The following is a 19,149-nucleotide window of genomic DNA, read 5'->3' as shown; positions in this document are numbered from 1 at the left end:
TCATGCTGCTGATAAATTTCATTAAAGATAAAACATGGGGCGTGCTGTGGTGGCGCAGGGGGTTAGCACGCCCCACGTTTGGAGGCCTTAGTCCTCGACGCGGACGTCGCGGGTTCGACTCGACGACATGCGACAGGATGCCGTCGCATGTCTTCCCCCCTCCCCTCTCCTCACCCTCCTTCCTGTCTGCCTACTGTCGCAAAAATACGAGCCACTAGCGCCGCAAAAAAAAAAACTCTTCGGAGAAAAAAAAAAGATAAAACATGAATCCATGAATCAAAAACAGGAAATTAGATATTAGTATGTAGTCAGCACTCTGTTGCTTTTAGAGTTTTAATAGCTTAGAGAAAAATTAAGTTGATTATGTAATTTAATGTGTATAGTTTTAAAATATCTTTTTTTTTATCCTGGCCATAATGCCTCCAACAGTAATTGAAAAAAGCTAATGTTTGCACTGCATTAATTTCATTCGTACAACAGATGAGGCATTTAATTGCCTCGGCTCTCCTGCTGAGTTCTCCTTTTTCAAAGGAAAAGATTTCTTTCAAGTCTGACTTAAGTTAAGCAATCTGTATTGTTGTGTTTACTGCAAATTTAAGAAATAAATAAATAAATAAAAAGCTTAAATCGGTATAACGGGAACACAGTGAATGAAAAAAGAATGTTTGCTAAAGACGACTGTGGCAAATCCTATTTTGGGACAATTTTATAACACTGTAGAACTGTGAAGAAGAAAACAGATCAAATCAGTATTTCCATTAACTTACCATCAGCATGACATGATGGTCTTTGTGTGGCGTGAGGAAGGTTGGGTGTTTTGCAATTTCTTTCCATCACCATGTCAACCAAGACAGTCCCACCTCTAAATATTGCTTGAAATACCACTAATCATCTTCATTTAAGGTGGGTGAGTGAAGAAAAAACATTTAATAGATGCAGTGCAATGATCAGGGAAAATGAAATATGCATTGATTTCATTTTTAAGATTTTTTGACTTGGCATTTAAAGTTCCTTTGTACATGATATAAAACCTAACAGTTTTTTGCAAATGTTCATAAATTAACACAGTTTCACTCCTTTTTCTGATCTTTGTGTCACTTGAGTGCATTATTTATGTGTATTCATTTTATTTTAGCTCAGTGGGAGAGTTTAAATTGCTGTCCCTCCACTCTGTTAGGTTTGTCGTGTACAAAACACAGGGTGTTTAAAATTTTGAGTGTAATTTATGCACCGAGTTTACAAGGTAACAAGGCACACCCCTGCTGCAACATCTTTGCTTGTTTCAAATTAAAGATTTAAAAACTCGGTTTTGACCTGAAGCTGTGTTTAATAAAACATAAAGTAAATCTAAAAGATGTCTCCGTATTGGTCTACAACTTTTTTTCTACTAATATTGGCAATAAAACCAGGCAGCATTGTATGTTATGCTTGAGTGAAATCCCTGTTTGCCATGGGATAGGGTTGCTGCCCTGCTGTCTGCTGTCCGTTTAACAAGAGATGAATAAGCAGGTATGCAATTAAGTAGATCTTTTACACTGTCATGCAAGTTAAATTCCTGCCAGTCATGATGACAGACAGCTAATCAATGAGAGAAACGGCAGAAAATCATCCTGGCTGTAGCCCCAAACAAATGACCATTTGAGAATAGCACATCTGAAAGACAAGTCAGCCAGCTTTAGCTGGTTTGTAGGACAGACCATCAGCTCTGGCCACACCTGGGTCTCCTTACACACCATTTATCACGCCTCCCAGAGCCATCAGCGCTGGGCGCCAGAGAGGAATGGGGTCTCCGCTCCTGCAGTAAGCTGAGTAACCCTGCAGGTTATCAAGCAGGCTGATTTGTTGGAAAATATCTCATATCAAAACTGGCTTCAGTATGTCAGGGATGTTTATCAGAAGAAACATTGGACCATTTTCTATAAACTGGACCTTAGAAAGGCTCAAGGACATATTCGGGAATTTATGACATACCATTAAGCTGTTCAACTCACCATTCTGACTTAGCACATCTTTCTACCAAACACACAACTCCTCCCTTGTTGCATTCATAGAGATAAATCCCTTAACGCCGTCCTTTACCCCACAGTTTAAACTGGAATCCCAAAGGTGCATCTGTACGTCATCAGTCACAGCTTGGTCAGTCACACTTTTTGATTCCATCTGGAAATTGTTTAACCTTCTACTGAACTATGAACTCAAAAAAAACAGTTGAGATTGATGATTTGTGTTCATTGTTCATTTATAATTTTTAAAATGTTTTCCCCCTTCGTTTAGCTACGACAGAAGATTTCAATTTACATCATCAGGATTTACTTGGTAGATCAAAACAAAGTGTTTTTAAGGTAAAGTTTAGAAATGAATACTGACATTTCAGTATTTCAAGCTCAGGCAAATTTGATGGAAAGCCTGTATGAGCATACATTTACAGGTCTTGCCTCAAATATGCATTTGGATCTAGGTCTGGACTTTGATTGGACCATTCTTATGACATGGTTATGCTTAAATATAAACCATTTCACTTTAGGTCTGGCTGTATATTTGGGTTTGTTGTCCTATGAAAGGTGAACCTCGTCCTTAGTTTCAAGTTTTTTGTAGCCTTTAAAAGAGTTTCTTCCAAAAATGTTCTGTATGCAGCTCCATCCCTCATTCCTTAAACATTTTCCTGTTTCTGCTAATAATGAGAATCCTCAGAATTATGCTGCCACCATCATGTCTAAAGATTGGTATGGTGTGTTCAGGGTGATGTGTAGAAGATGCTAAATACATAACTCTTCCCTTACACTTCATAAAAAAACAGCAACATTGAAAGTTTTAAGCGTAGAAGTACGCAAGGCAATGTTTGTCTGCATGTATGTATGTGTAGCCATGAGTTTTTGGGATCTTTAAATTGTTTGATATTCATGACTCACTCAATCTATTACATCTCACAGCTGGATTAACCAGTAAGAAAAAAGAAATTGTGGAAGGGGAAAAAGAAACAGGAGAAAACAGAAAAGACACTGATGAAGAGTGAAGACGGATGTGAATATATGAAAAAGGCAGCAGCAGACGGAAGCAAAAACAAATAAAAGACCTCGCTTTTGTGAGCGATGCCCTCACAAAATTTATTCCGACTGTCGGCCAGGCGGCCCTGATAGATATCTAAGCATTGATGTGAATTTACATGTCAGACAAAAACCCCTCTCCCCATCCCAGCCAATAACCCGTTACCCGACCCACTCTTAACCTGCTTTCAGTGATAAGCACAATGAGAACTTGCTGGTATATTAAGCTTCAACAATGCCAGTAGGAAGAGTTTTTTCAACCTGAAAAAGGACGTCTTGTTTATGAGGTGGAATATCGTTTCAGCAGTTGATTAATGGCAAGGAAGCTATCGTCAGCTGCCATTGCGCCGCAGGGGCGTGCCAGGCCCAAATTGGATGAGTGCGAGGGAAGAGGAAAAGCGTTCAGTTGCCAGACAGAGAGGGACTATCGCAGTGAGACATTTTTTGCTTTGGCACCATTTGCTTTACAAGTTTCTACACCTCTGTCCTCCCAGTGGTGGAGATTAACTGTCACTTCAAAACTATACACTCAAATAACAAGAGACAACATTCATTCATAATCCCAAGCTCTAAAGAACCAATATATCCTGAATAATTAATGCCCACACACATTTTGGATGTAAAAGGATGATTTGGGATGCAATGAACAAGGATGTTTGCTCAAAAGCCAGCAAACACAACTGCTTCTTTCCTGTGTTCCTTTGAGACAGAAGGAGGTTTAGTCTCCTTTAGAAGTCAGTATTGGAGAAATCCACAATGAAACATCTGCCTGGGAGATTAGATGGTTTTTTCTCCCTAAACCGTATTCTTCATTATTATTTGCATCAGTAGCAGCAGATGAGAAGACAGAAAAAATTGCTCTTATACACATATAAAGTTATGAAAGTGCAATGTCTACAAAAAAAATCACAAAGATGTTGGCAGATAAGACATTTGAGGATGAAGTCTTTAAGGTCGTGATGCTACATCTTTGAATTTCATTTGAATCCCATCGATATCTGATACCAACATCTGTGTTGAGTGATACAATTGTATCCAGACGACATTAAAGACAAGGAAGCTTTGTATTTAAAGCATGCTTTAAATACAAAGTGTGAGGTGGGACACTTTTGTTAAAAACGTTTTTTTAAATAGCATCACCAGACTCAGTCCTGCTTTCACCTAATTTAAACTGATTACATAGCTTTATGAAATAATGTAAAATTTAGATTTTTTTTCAGTTAAAAGTTTAAGGAAACTAATTTGAAGAAATTCAGAGATCATTTGAAGAATGATATGCATCTTTTTACACACAGCCAGAAAAAAAAAGAATCTTTTTTTTTTTTGATCACTCAAAACAATTCATGGGTAGTTACTGATTCAACTGGAACCAATCTCTAATAGAGCATTTAGGTGTTTTAATGATAAAAAATTTTACACATATGACATTACCTACAAACGAATAAATAAGAAAATCCACAGTGAGCATTTGCAGCCTGCTTCCCCTCAACCTTGGCAGCAGAATCTGAATAGTAAAGATAAATGTTCTCCCAAAACTGATGTAGATTTCCGCAGCACTCCTTGAGCAGGTCCCAGCAAAACAATTTAGGGAGTGGGATAAACATTTTTCAAAGTTCATATTGAGTAATAAAAGTCCAAGAGTGAAATACTAAACCCTGCAGCTGCCTAGGGAGCAGAGGCGGGGTATGGCCCTGCCTTGCTTTGTGGATTATTACATGTCAGCCCAGATTAGACCCCAAGTTTTCTGGTGTATCCCAAACTATGAGGCTAAGGACATTGAGCTTTCCTTATTGGACTTCCTTATAGAGTCTCTTCTGGGCTGTCTGGACAGGCTCTCCCAAGTCTACCAGTAACAAAACCTGTTTGTAAGTTTTTTCTTGAAAAAGTGGGTAGATGAGATTAAAAAATTTTCATCTTCACAAGGAGATAAGAGTGTTGATTTGGCTTGCCTTATTTAAGCAGGACAACTCAATATTTTATCTTCCTTCCTTCCTAAATCTAAAGTTAATCATTGCTTTCCCTTTAATCTGACTAGTTCATTATTTTTGTTAAAATATACGATGTTTAGTCGATCAAAAAACAACTAAAAGGAATCAAGGTAGGCTTTTTTGCATTTTTTTCAAAATTATATTACTTTTGACTTGACAACTTTGGCCCAAATAAAAATTTCAGACACCTCTGATTACATTACAAAATAGTCCCATTTGATGTAGACATTTAATTGTAAAGGTGTCAATAATTACACCAACAATCTGAGTTCTGAATGGGAAATAAAAGTTTTTCTGTACTTGCCTATGCTGCCCGTTCGTATGTGGAGCCGTCCTCTGACAATGGTGTAAACTGTCATCGCGGTGGATGTTGAACGCAGATGCTGATCTGCGTCAGGCAGTAAAGTATCCTCTTCCACATAATCTGTGGTCAGGATCTCCAACTCGTGAAGAGCCTGGACGGCGGGCTTCCCCTGACGCAGCAAGCACTGGGGAGGGAAAATGTACAAATTAACAGGAATCAAAGTTGTACATAGCATGTGAAAGAAAGACAGAAAAAATTTTTTAAAAAGACAGAAACAAAGAAAGAAAGAATTTACCAAAAAACCAACCAACCAATGAAAGAAAGAAAAACGTCTCAATTTGGATAATGAAACTAGATTGATGAAGCTAGGGTGAAACAGCCCGACGCGCTTCTGAACTCCTCTAATAGATCTGTGTGATGAAGAGTTTTGCATATTTCAGCCTGACTGAGGTCCACAAGAGCGTATCTGTCTGATACACGTGTCTTCTACTTTTTGAACGGGTTTAAAGGCCAAAAAATGTGTTGATCTAATCCACTATCACAGGGAACCGGAGCAGCATTATGAAGTAGCATGTTTATTCATAGACAATTGACCAACGAATAGCAGATATTTTGGTACTTTCTATCTTGTTAATAGTTGTAGTGCTTGTGACCATAAACAAAGAGTTAAAATGAAATGTAGTTTTCTGTTTAGTTCTTGCCACTAAAGAAAGTGGCAAGAGCTTTCTTGTAGCAATCCAGACAGTAAACACTATTGAAAATTGATATATTTGTTTGAGTTTCCTATTTGAATATGCCATATGTCAGTATTACGAGGCTTTATGATATGTTGTTATTGTTGGCTAAAAAAAATAAGGGTCAACAATATCTGAAGTATATGTAATAAATTTCAAACTGAGGTCAGAGGAACCCATTTAAAAGGAAAATGTATTCTGTAAAACATGTCTGCAGTCTGTTCAGGTTGTGACAGATCAAGAGAGCAACACTTAAAGCAAATAACAGGAAGAGAGTACAGGGAAGTTTATCTTTATTTGTTTGAGATTTTAACCTGCCAGTTTCAGAACACTTTGGACTTAAAATGAGATTAATAAATAAATAATAATAAAATAACAGTGTTTTGGAAATCTCAGACCTAAAGTTATGATGTACAGTCTCAGAAATATGCACAGAAACTAAAACTAGTGTTTTAGTAACGAAAACGTATCAAACCACACTAATTGCTACAATAGCATATCAAGAGGTTAAACTGTGAACTCAAAATCATTTAGTTTGATTTAACATAGTAAAATCTTGTTTTTATAGTGACTTCTCTCTCACAACAATGTGATGATCAAGAAAAATAAATTCAACCCACTAGTCATTTCTTTTAGTTTATTAGAACTGGATCATAAAAAAAAATTGATAAATGTGTCTCTAATAGCTATTAGTCTGACATCCAACCTTCAGTTATTTACCTTGAGCTCTATGGCGGTAGAACCAATGAGGAGCAATGACTCACTGTCCCAAACATCGATGTGCATGGTATGGAGGGCCAGGTGGCGGAGGAACCAGCGCTTTTCTCTTGGCCTCAAGAAATCGTCATCAACTCTGAACTGAATCTGCAGGCCTGGAGAACCTTGACAAGAAGGCAAAACACTTCATAAAAAGTCTATTTGAAGACCCAGATAAACGTGTTCTTTTCTAATTATCAACATATAGTATCTATGTAGGACACACTTCCAAATTGTCTTCTTTGTAATCAAAATTGCACAGTATTGCTGGGTTTACTGAACTTTTTTGGCTAACGTGTTGACATGGATGTGTGAACCTGGAAGTCCCCCTCACTAACATGAAGGTGTATATTTAATGCTTGATCATAAATATTTATATTACCCCTTTCCTACCACAATGGTGACATTAAATTTGAGAAAAGAAAAATTAAGAGGCAACTCAGCTGTCAACCTTATGGATGCCACTGAGCTGGTAATATATCTGTCAACTGAGAGTCACCAGGCTTCATAACCGAGAACAGAAACCTGGGAGCACAGAGCCATTCCACAATGTCAGCCACCCCTGAAGGTTACGACAATTCAAGACGACAAAAGCCGCTTACAATTTCAGAAAAACCTCAAGATAAACTGTTTGATTAAGCCGTATCTTCATCTAAGAAATCTAAACTGAACGTTTCAAAGGCGAGTAGATATTCATGACTCAGAAATGAAAGTTTCCTTTCTGCCTAACAAAGTGTTAAACATCCAGACTGAGAATCACACTGTAGCCGTTCAGAAAGCTAAAGAATTGTTTACTTAGAATGTATTCAGAGTAAAATCCTGGATGCAAACTGTGAATACCTTAAGCAGAAAAGCAGGGGGAAAAAACCCAAGATGCATTAATGGACCTGTACAACAGGCTGAGCTGGTACAGGATGCATGTTGCCACAACCCCAAACTAACCTGTGTGTTAGTATTATGCACGACTGTATCAAAGGTTTGAGCGAGAGGCTAGGAGGTAACTGGATGATCAGAATTCTAGCCCAGAGCTTCTCTCCAGCCTCGATTCAAAGCCTCGACATTGCCTTTACTCCCTGGGGATAAAAGTACAGTGCAGCCACCGGCTGAATAGACGTGATGTAATGAGGAGCTTTGGTAAGAAGCCCATTCAGTTAAAGAGACCAGAAAGCTCCACAAACTCAAAAGAATATTTTCCATTCTTTGTTTATTTTCCCTGTTACTATCATGTTTGTACTCCTCACAATCACTTATTCAGGAAAGAGCTCCATAGGGGCTTTGCTTGGTTATCTCAGAACAGCAGATTTCCACTAACCTAATCTAACAATGAAAACTTAAAAATGTCTCGTATTACTCGGTTGAGTGTCTTGTGATTTCTGTAAATTAAGATTCTCAGTTGTTACTGAGGGGAAAAAAGCAAAGTTAGTTTTATGTAGTATCAATGAGGTGCTTATATATGAATTAGTGGACCAAAGTTGGAGAGATTTGCTCCAGGGAATTCATAATCCTGCTTATCGCTGATAGTATGCTAATATAAACTCTAAATCATCTTGTCTTTGCTTAATATTAGCAAAATCCTACTTAAGAGCAACTTCTCTCCTTAAGACAGCATGGGAATTGCAACTCTATTTATGATGACAATGAGACTTAAAGTGATCTTAATAAAGACAGAGCTTTCATGCTTGAAACTCATGTTACGCAAGATTCTGTGTAACAAAATGTAAGTGTCAGTGTAGCAAAGGTGTCTATAGGGAAAAAAGTCTAATATGAGATGCAGCTTCTTTCCTGGGTGATACAGAATCAAAATCCCAACCATTTTCATTTTCTTTTTTTTTTCAGGCATGCAAAAAAAAAAAAAAAACATTTGATAGAATTTACTCTCCTTTACAAGTTTCTATATACTTGGATTGGATTTCTTATATTTACCTACAGCACATAGAGTATGCATTTAAGGTACTAGACAAGAATGTTCTATTTCTCCTCCACAAAATTACAAAAAGAACAGAAAGTGCTTCTCTCCAGAGCCCTCAGAAAGCTCTCTGCAAGGACCCTCCTGCATGTGTTTCTGCAGAGCGATGTCTCCCTTGTTAGAGAGCACATTTAGTGGGTTACGGTTCAGCTGTGAGCCTTGAAATGTCTTCACTCCTACAGAGGGGAGTAATAATAACAACCCATGAGGAAGAGGGACGGAAGGGCTTCCTCTACAGAGTTTGCCACACTGAAACCAAATGCTTAGCATTAAAGTGCAAGAAAGGATGGCTCAGTAAGTCTTCAAGGAAATAGTTATTATTTTTAATCTAGATACACCACTCAACAAAACAATGCAAATTTAAATTGATAACACTTTCTGGAGTTAAAAAAGTTCAAATGGTACAGTTTCTTTATCTTTTTAGATGGTATAATTTGTCAGAGAAAAGAATATCAATGTCATGTCCTTCGTGAACATGACTGTGTAATCTCATTCACATGTGTCATTGGGTTTTTAGCTACAATAACAAAAGTTATAGTTATGTTCTGTCCCCTCAGAAAGAAACTAATCAGACTTGATTTAATTCGTTTTGAGACAGCAACTGTTGAATTAAGGTTGTGATGATATAAACGTTGGGTTTAGATGCAGCTAAATACAGCTGGTAATAACCCAAGAGTGCACAAGAGCCATCTTGTTTTTTTTTACAAAATAAGTTTGCTAAGAGGATTATGAATTTTTTACAAGGTAGACAATATTATTACATAAAATCTTGCTCCTTTAGACCATTTCCTTTCTTCATTCCTCCAATCCACATTTTTCCCACCAAACCACCTGGCACCTCTCTCCACTTAGAGTAATAATTCTCCCAGCATGCTCTTGGTTTGTGTGGTGTAAACGAGTAGCAATAAGATCGCAGAGGGAGAGTGTGAGAGTGAGACAGGATGAGCTGCATCTCTGCTCAGAAACAGGAAGAGCTGACAGATCTGGCCCAGGGGGTTGCATGTGTGCAGCAAGGTCTGCCGACAAAAAGCGGCACCCAGCAGACGTCCCCCTAACCTGGATGGCCTGTTTGGTGTTTGCACAGCACGCTCGCCTGGGTTGAAAATCCTGCTGGGGATCAACAAGCCTAACAAGACGGTGAAGGCTCCAGGCTAAGAAAACAGCGTGGATGCAGAGTGCGTATTTAGAGTTCTTGAGACTGACGCAAGCCCCAGCATAAAGCAAGGCCCAGGCTAAACCTAGAAACATGCAGAGGCAAGGAAAAGTGTACACTGCTTTAACAAGAGGTACTTTTTTAGAGTCTTATTGCTTTGGACCGATATGCTTTAGGATTTTATTTGTAAAACTATGAAAATATTTGAAAATTGCCCTCAAAATGGCTTGGATAAAAGTTAAAACCTTGAAAAAGGTTATTTTGAACTCTTAAGAGTAACTTTTTATTTATTTTCTTTTGTTTTAGCAAATTCATTTAACATGTCACTAAAAAGAATCTGTAACTTCTGAACCAGAAACCCCAAAAGCATATACCTCAGAAACTAATAGTTTTTCACATTCAAACCACAAATTTTGATGTATTTTATTGAGGTTTCATGCAATAGACCGACACAAAGCAGTAGCTATGATTAAAAGAGTTTAGAAATGACTCTTTTAATACATTTCCAAACCTTCCTACAGTTTGTAAGATGGATTTTGGTCTGGATTTTAACTGGGCATTTCTTACACATGAATATTCTTAGATTTAAATTATTATGCTTAGTTACAGTTGTTCAGGATTCTTGTCCTGTTGTAAAGTCTCCCATCTTTTGCAGCCTCTTACAACTTTTCTTGCAGGTTTGTCCTGTTTCAAGTGATTTCTTAAGACTTTCTTTTCAAAATCACTTAGATTATTCAGTAATTCATGCAAAAAGCAGTCCAACCAAATTGTGTTCATAGAAATGAACACACTTTCTAGAAGTCTGACATTTTAGCTCAAATATCATTTTTATTGATTTTATTTAAGATTCAAATGTTCTGAAATACTTGGCTTTTGCTACCTCTGAGGCATTAAAAATAAAAATGGCTTAGAGGTATTTTTATTTTAATGTCTGTCAGGCGTTCAAATAAAAGTTTTCTTATGAAACCTTCATATTATACCAAAAATATTTCACTATGTAGAATTAATCTGCATAAGATATGAGCTTCATTTTCTGAAATGAGTAACAAAAAAAGTTTTTCTTATGATATTCTTAAGTTTTGAGATTTATATGTGACTTCTACAGAAGGCTTTGATTTAGGGATATCAGATGCATCTTAATTTATACTACAATTCATTCAGTATATGAATTGTTATATAACAATTGAGACTCCATGGTACTTGATCAAACAAAATGAGACAAGAATGTAGGGACAGTTTGGGGGAAATACAGAAAATCCTTTAGCTTTTAGTAGGTGTCAGTACCAAAGCAAATATTTTAAAACTGGACAAGACTGGCTTCAATTTGACAACAAACAGACCGGTCTTTTAATATCACACAAGAGATATCATCTTTTACAGCTATGTTTGCCATCACCAGGAAAATAGAAATGAAATCCAAACAAGTTATTGAATGAAAGAAAAACATGCTTCAGTCTTCAAAAAAAAAAAACAATTAGGCAGAGATGAAATTTTTCAATATGATAATAACCCTGATGAACACACAACTAAATCAACATCCAAGAGGTTTATGAGAACACACCTTGAAAGCATCTAGTTTAAGCACATTTAGCTCCACATTAACTCTTCAGTGTGAAGAATGTGAAGCAGGTTTGCTTTAAACAGCATCCAAAAATCCTAAGGCAAGATCTGCAAAATTTATAGAAGAATAACACAGGAGCCTTATCGCTGTAATTCCTGCTGAAGGAGATAAAGCATTGACTTAGTGGAGTGAATACCAAACAACAAATCAAGCTTTCAGTTCTTGCAACCAAATATCCATTTTAAATAACTGTTGTGACAAAGCTAAACCAGAAAAATAGAAAGAACACTAAAACTTCAAGACATAAAAACTGGTCTGTCTCACCCAATTGCACTTGCAACTAAAGATTTATCACATTTCCACTTTTACAAAAGTGAGGCAGTTTTAAGCTTAGATAGAAAGCAGAACCATAAAAGCAACTATCTGCAGGATTCTGATTTTACTGCATTTTAGATGGTATCAGTTATTACTGATGTCTAAGTTACCCTTTGACCAAAAAACCTTGTTTTTCCAACAAGACCAACTTATCTATTACAGAACAGATCATCTAATGTTTGGTTTCAATTAGTAAAAACTTGTTCTTTTTAATGAATATGTACACACATCTCAGTTTTACAAATCCTAAGAGAAAAAAGCAAATACTGTTGTTGATTTTCATTTAGTCTGTGACACAAATCTGTTCGTGTCACAAACTGGCCTTGTGTGTACAACACATGTACACACAAGGCCAGCTGGTTATATATAATGCCTCTTTAGTTGGTACATTGTCTGTGGCTCAAACTGGCTTTGTTTCAATCTGAATTTCCCACAAGGGGAAACAAGAAAGAAGCAAAAAGCTCCAAACACGCCTTCAAGATCAGACAAAATCAGGGACATGCTGAGGAATCCTTTTATTTCTACCTCTGAAATTGGTTGATTCCTTGCAGGTTAGGAACTAAAATAGACCCAACACAACGGGTTTGGAAGTATTGAGAAATTAAATTTAGGTTTCCAAATAAATGTGGCTCCTCATAGTTCATTCATGACATAACAAAGGGAGTGAATACTTTTTTTTTTACAAAGGGGTTACATTGGCTTAGATAGTTTTTTTTCTCAAAATAAATGAAACCGTTTTTTCAAAGCTGCTTTTGGTTTTACCTTCGACTGATAGTATCATATCAGAGGACATGATTCGAGGATTCATTCTATGCTCCAGAAGGTAAGAGCTATTTTAAAGACAAGAGGGTCAATGATGCAAAATGTCGAGGCTGATATCTCAACTCTAATCTCTAATCTGAATCCGTGAAGGAGTCAGAAACATCTCAACAATTTGCTGCCTTGTTTGAAATCCTTGTATTTTTCACAGTTAGACAGTTTTCTCCAAGTCGAACCAGCTCAATTCTAGGAATCATTTGAAGTTTGATTGCTTCTGTCATGTTCTTTCTTTTGAGTTTGACATGTGATTTCAACTTGAATAGCTTTTAAATATAGAACTAAAAGAAGGAAACTTTGATCCAGTTTTCTTCCAATTCTCTTCTCATCTCACTCTAAATATTTCTCTTTCACATATAACAGTTGAAAGAAATGCATTCAGTCTTTGGACGCTGAATTCCACAGGTGCTCACAAACCGTGGCGCATGCAATGTAGTATATCTAAAAAACTGAATTGTCTAGGTTGTGAATATAAATCCTTATCCATAAGTCCAACCTTAAATTGTAATTTCACAGAAATTTCAACATGAATAAAAAATTAGGTAAATTTATGAGAAAATGAATTATGTTATGAATTTTGTTATTTATTGTGTTATTTTCTTAAAGATAATTCAAGATAATTTTTAATATAATCTAATATACTGAATAATGACTGATATTGTGTGCAGTAAGTGATTTGTCAATTAAGGAGGAGTCATTTCAGCAGGGGATTACTTATGGCTATTTTGAGAACTAACTATATGTCTGTTTGCTGTCAGCAAATGACTGAATAAAAGGTTTTATGCTTGTAAAAAAGAAATTAATAAAAAACTTAATCTCAATAAAAAAAAAAAAAAGTCCTGGAAACAACAGCAGATAACCAGCAGATAACATTGCATAAAAGGATACAAAATCAAAAACTCAATATTAGAGGCCTTAGAGAAGAATCTCAATTATACTGCCAATGTGTAAAATTGGCAGATCATAACCAGTGAAGTACAGCAGCTTCATTTGGGACATTTATATACGCTATTAGTGTACAAAAAGTGATTTAGGGATCAAGTTTATAAATGATTTAGGGATGAACATACCTGCATTTGAGCAATCAAATGCAGGTAATAATACTTAAAGTTTTCATTTTAAGTAAAGAGTAACCAATTTGTGGTTTTAGTTTCTTTTTCTGAAAGTTTTAAATGACTAAAAGTTGTTTTAGATGTCCGATTCAATTCTGACAGCTTTCCAAACAAAATCTAGAGGGACTAGTATCTCTGAACACAAAGCTCTGGACTCCAGATGGACTGGGCTTTACGCAGGAATCCCTCTGGCAGCGAGTCAGAAAAAATCACTAAACATAAAAGAAAGAGTGTAAGATTTTCTATAATGTCTTTTTGTGAATTCTTTTCTCAGTTGTTTGTGTAGTTTATTCAAAGGCATCAGATCTACAAAGAACATTGCAATATTTTCATTTTATTCTGCCATTTTCCAGAATCTTATATACATTTGTTTATTACAGTTAGGCTAAGCCATTTTTAAATTAAAAGTTATTTTTGCAGCCAATAAAATAAAGCAGCTAAGAACAAAGATATCAGAAATCGACATCTGAGGAAACAAAAAACAAATTAGGATCTTGTTAAATCATAACCTTTGAGGTTATTTCCTAAGACAAGGAAGAAAAGGCTCTGCAGTCGAGCATTTGTCTGTAGATGATCAGGTGAATATAAATAGACAGGGAAATATTGACAGAGCTGGACTGGAGAGTGTCTTGGGAATGAAGACATCGGTAGGTGTATGAGTTTGAGGGTAATGTGGAAAGGGGTGGGGGAGGGTCATTTGTGTGCTCAGTATCACATTGTGTAAGAAGCTGTAACATCTCATCCATTTCATTAGCTACTACATGAATAGACTCAGACTTCACTCAGCTGACTGAAGGAGAAGTGTTGGAGCATTGCATAACCTCAAAGCACCATTGAACATGGTTACAGTTCGAGGATATTAATGCACAATGGTAACAAGGAAAGTGGAGATGGTAATCTTTTAGTCATTGTCAGGGATTGCAAAAGGGTTTGACCTATTATGAGCAGGGACAGGGAGTTTTTTGATGGTAAGGTAAAACAGCCAGTATTTACATCATGAAAAGCACTATCACAAAAATACATAAAGATATTTTGACAAAAACTATGAAATCAAAAACGCCAATCTTGACCTGAAAGACCTCCATAAAAATACATGTAAACAACAGCGAGGAAGAATAAATCATGTTTTCAGCCTTTTAGTCTCACCAGTATTAACAAATCCGTCTTTGTTGATAGTGGCTAAGACACAAGGAAGTGCCTCATTAGCTTTGGGTCGAACCTTATCGCTGGTCAACAGCTTAAGTTGCTGTGAGGTGACAGGGGGAAAGCGATAAAACTGGAAGGTAACATAGATGTTGCGAGGCCAGTCACTTTCAACTCCTGCTCCTGGTATTCTGTGAAAAGAACAAAAATATGTGAAATATTTTAAAACATGTAAAAATAGGTTGTAATCAGATGTGATGGATTCCCGAGTTATAAAAAAGTTATTTTTAACAAAAACTATATAAAAAAAAATAGCATATACTACTAAGAGTAAACTGTATTTCAGAAAATGGTTTATAAAAGAGAGTTCTAAGGAAAAAACATTAAATAAAAATGGCTTTAAAATCTTATCACAGGAAGCTTTTGTGCAACGGAAAAGAGGAAGTAGTGTTCAGAAGCCAGTGCATAAATATACCTCCATTCAAGTTCATACAAATGAAATCCTTCCTTTGTTTTGAAAGAATCACATTTAGGAAAAAGAGGCCTTTGAGACTAAGAAAATCCCAGCGGTTTGTATTGCTTTTCACACAAACGCCTCCCTCTGAGTGCAATTTCACACACTGTTGCAAATTTTCAATGCAACACTCCAATATTAAGTTTTACCCAAAAAGACTCCCAGTGAGCTTGCAAAAAGCAACTTTAAGCAGTGAATTGTTGAAAAAAAAAAACACTCAGGAAAAAAGCTCAGCTGCTTCAGCTGATGAATAGAAAAAGATTTATGCTTTAATATACACTGCTCAAAAAAAATAAAGGGAACACTTAAACAGGTGTTTAATACTTAAAGTGTTCCCTTTATTTTTTTAAGCAGTATATTTAATTATTTTTAAAAGAAAAAGTAAAGCAGGAAGCAGCACTGAAACTAAACAGGTGGTTAGAACATCACAGTTTAAAGTGGAAGTTAATCCAAAGACAGGCTTGTTAACAATTGGTCGCTATGCTCCATTGTAAAACCAGATTCAGAGTGGAGATGCATCCTGTTGAAAGATGCGATTGATAATCATAAAACCTGAGACAGGAAGAAAATGACAACGTTTGGCAGCAGCGTCCTAACTTGTCTCAGTGATACTGCTGCACAGTAACAACTAATGCCTGCCATACCTGTTTGTCATAATTATGAGGTAGCTAACCCACCCTCGCCCCACTCAACAGAGAAGGACACAGATCTGCAATTAACTGTAAGTTTGAGTGTGTGGGTTCAGGTAGCACTCCAGAATGCTTTGAAAAAGAAGTCGAAGAATTAAATCAGCTTTCTTACCAGCACGTCATTAAATCTGAGATAGAAATCCATACTGTGTTTTGTTGCACGGTCTTCAGCTTTTTATGTGAGAATACTGTAACTTACCCACAGGCTTTAAACATTTACTGTTATACTTTAACAATACCAGAATCAAAATTTCTCACCTTGCCTGCAGTGAGGATGTGATTAAATTGCGAGCCTTTATGGAATCCAAGCCTGACTGCGCTCACAACAACAGGGAAATAGGTTTTCTTTGAGCTGTATAATAGGTTTATACCAAATAACACATCTATGGAATTTATTGTACCAAGCTTCAAGATTTTTTGCATTAGTCATACTTTTTATAGGCATTTTGCTTTGGTCCTAGTGTAAAACTAAGGCCAGGACGTTTTTAATTTGCACAAAACCAACATATTGGAACAGTCTCAGTAATACAGCGGATGGCTAAGAATTTGCAGAACTCCACATTGGTTCTCGGAAATGACTTTTTCTTTAAACCAACATTTGTAAAAGGCTACAGAAAAACACAACCTTATAAAACTATTCACATTTTTACCCACTTCAAAGTACTGGATTGACCAACAAAAAGAACTATATTCTTGTGACGTGAAAGGAGAGTGAGAATGTTTAACATATTTGTACAAAAACGAAAAATCACAAACATTTGTCTTCGCCCACCTTGAGTCTGGATTTTGTGGAACCACTTTTTGTTGAAATTACAACTGAAAGTCTTTTACAATGTACCTCTCTGCTGTAATACTGACATTTCATTTCATTCAACACACAGTGTCAGACAGATTGGATTGGGGAGCAAATTTCCGAGTCATTCCCCATATTTTAAAATTAGGTTTGGACTTTGACTGTGTAATTCTAAACAACGGATACGCTTGAAACTGAGCAACTTCATTGTCGCGTTTGGTGTACGTTTAGGGATGTTTGCTTCTGAAATGAGAATATCTACCCAGGTCTCAAGTCTTACAACAAACAACAGGTTTTCTTCCAGGATTGCTCTGTATTTAGCTTTATGATGAGAAATTATTCTACACAAAGAATAATTATTTATCTACTCCGGAGTCACCATAGGTCTATTGAGTTCTTCACTGAAGCGAATCAATTGCACAGACGCTTAAATGGCGCTGAATATTAATGTCCTCCACACTTTTAAGATTTTTACTTGTGAACAATTTTAAAATCTTGTATTTTCCAGATACTATTATAATCCGATTAACACATTTAGTTAGTCTATTGCATAACATTGAGGTTGAAATTTAAAGAGAACGTAAAAATATATATATATTTCTGCAATACAATGTTAATGATGACTATATATCAATATGTAATTATGAATACATACAAATATCAAAATCATTAAGAGAAAGTTTAAAAAAAGCACAACATTTCAGATGGTAATCTCTAAACATGTCTCAAATTAGTCTTTGGGATCTTTGCGTCCCATTCCTGTTCAAACTTCCATAATAATGCATAGCAACATGTCATTAAGGAGTGCACCACAAGCACTTTGGACAGAGTGATCAATCATTCAAGGTGAGACATTTTATCAACCTAAACATGCATTTTCAGACTCAAAAGAGTTTGCAGAAACATGAAAGCACTTGACATATGAAACTCAGCCCTCAGTCTGAATATTTAACTTGGGAATATGAGTCTGGTGTAATTTCCCATCTGTCAATGGTCCACGTGTACGTGCTGTCAGTTAGAGGTTCTGATTGTAATTGCTCCAAGCAGAAAAGGCATAAATCCAAAGACCCATAAATAACCGATGCAAATAGTTTCATGTATCAAGCCTCTAATCGGAGAAAAGTTGCACAGTATTGAGGTTGGTACGATGAGTCAAAGCAGTGCGCAGATGAGTCAGTGACAGCCAAGACAAATGAAAAGGACTGCTGATGGAACGACACTAAAAGTGAAGGCTTTTGTTGACATCCCTCAGCAGCCCCCTGTCACTGTCAGCCCCTGTCAGATGGGACGACTACTCGATAGGTTTCTCTGATGGGACAATGACAGAGGTGCTCTTCTGCCTGATTTGACAGGAAATATGGCGTCTCTGTAATACAGAGCATACATGCCATGTATGGGTATGTAATTGACAGGTAGGACTTTGTGGAGGACTTATGTGAATTGAAGTCTCTCTGTAGAAGACATAAAGAAAGAAATATATAAAAAATATATATAAGGTGGTAAGGTGACTAGGCAGGATGTGGGAGATTATCCTCAACCATCAAACAAATGTCCAACTACAATATCAATTCCTCAATGCAGATAAAAGGCCAGTAGTTTAATGGACAGAAAGAAATGTGTGCTCTAATTGTTTGGGTTTTAAAAAAACCCAAACGTCAGAACAAAACAAATGGAATATTGTATTTCTGTTTATGGACCAATTCTGTGGAACAATCTGTCTAAAGAAACCAAAGAGAGTAGATTAATTTTTACTTTTAAGAAAATAATAAAATATAAGATGTGATCAACATGTGATGAAGTATATTGACTCAGTAGTGTTATATCATTACAAAAATAATGTATCTACTTTTTTGTTATTTTTATATACATTGCCTGTTTTGTGTTTAAAGAGGTATCTGTATGGATGGTCGATTGATGCTTATGGTATAACAAATTGATTTTTGAGAGAAGAGGAAAACTAAATAAGATCCCCCTCCTGCTACTTTTCATTCTAAACGTTTATATCATGTGACATGTTCATTTTACACTGTAAATTAATGACAAATCAATTCTGTCACAATGCATCAATTCTAAATCGCCCACAGATTAATGCAGCAATGTTGTGTGGATTTTCATACTCCTTAAATATTTTGTCACATTACAACCAAACATTCCAGTGTATTTAACTAGGATGTGATATGTTGTGTTATGTGACAGATCAA

General features: G+C 36.2%; 1 protein-coding gene across 2 annotated transcripts in view; it reads right to left on the bottom strand.

The window, feature by feature from the left end:
• The window catches only part of nphp4 (nephronophthisis 4), a 168,320-nt gene that overhangs the window by 41,002 nt on the left and 108,169 nt on the right, over positions 1–19,149 (bottom strand). For both annotated transcript variants that reach the window (XM_028002260.1, XM_028002173.1), the window contains 3 exons: positions 14,956–15,143; positions 6,791–6,951; positions 5,337–5,520 (listed from right to left, as the gene is read on the bottom strand). In XM_028002260.1, the coding sequence (XP_027858061.1) occupies positions 5,337–5,520; positions 6,791–6,951; positions 14,956–15,143 (533 nt within the window). The remainder of the gene's footprint in view (positions 1–5,336; positions 5,521–6,790; positions 6,952–14,955; positions 15,144–19,149) is intronic.

The sequence above is a fragment of the Xiphophorus couchianus genome, chromosome 1 (genome assembly GCF_001444195.1).
Source record: "Xiphophorus couchianus chromosome 1, X_couchianus-1.0, whole genome shotgun sequence".
NCBI lineage: Eukaryota > Metazoa > Chordata > Actinopteri > Cyprinodontiformes > Poeciliidae > Xiphophorus > Xiphophorus couchianus.
Note: the sequence above shows the minus strand (reverse complement) of the source record. Positions and strands in the feature narration are given on the sequence as shown.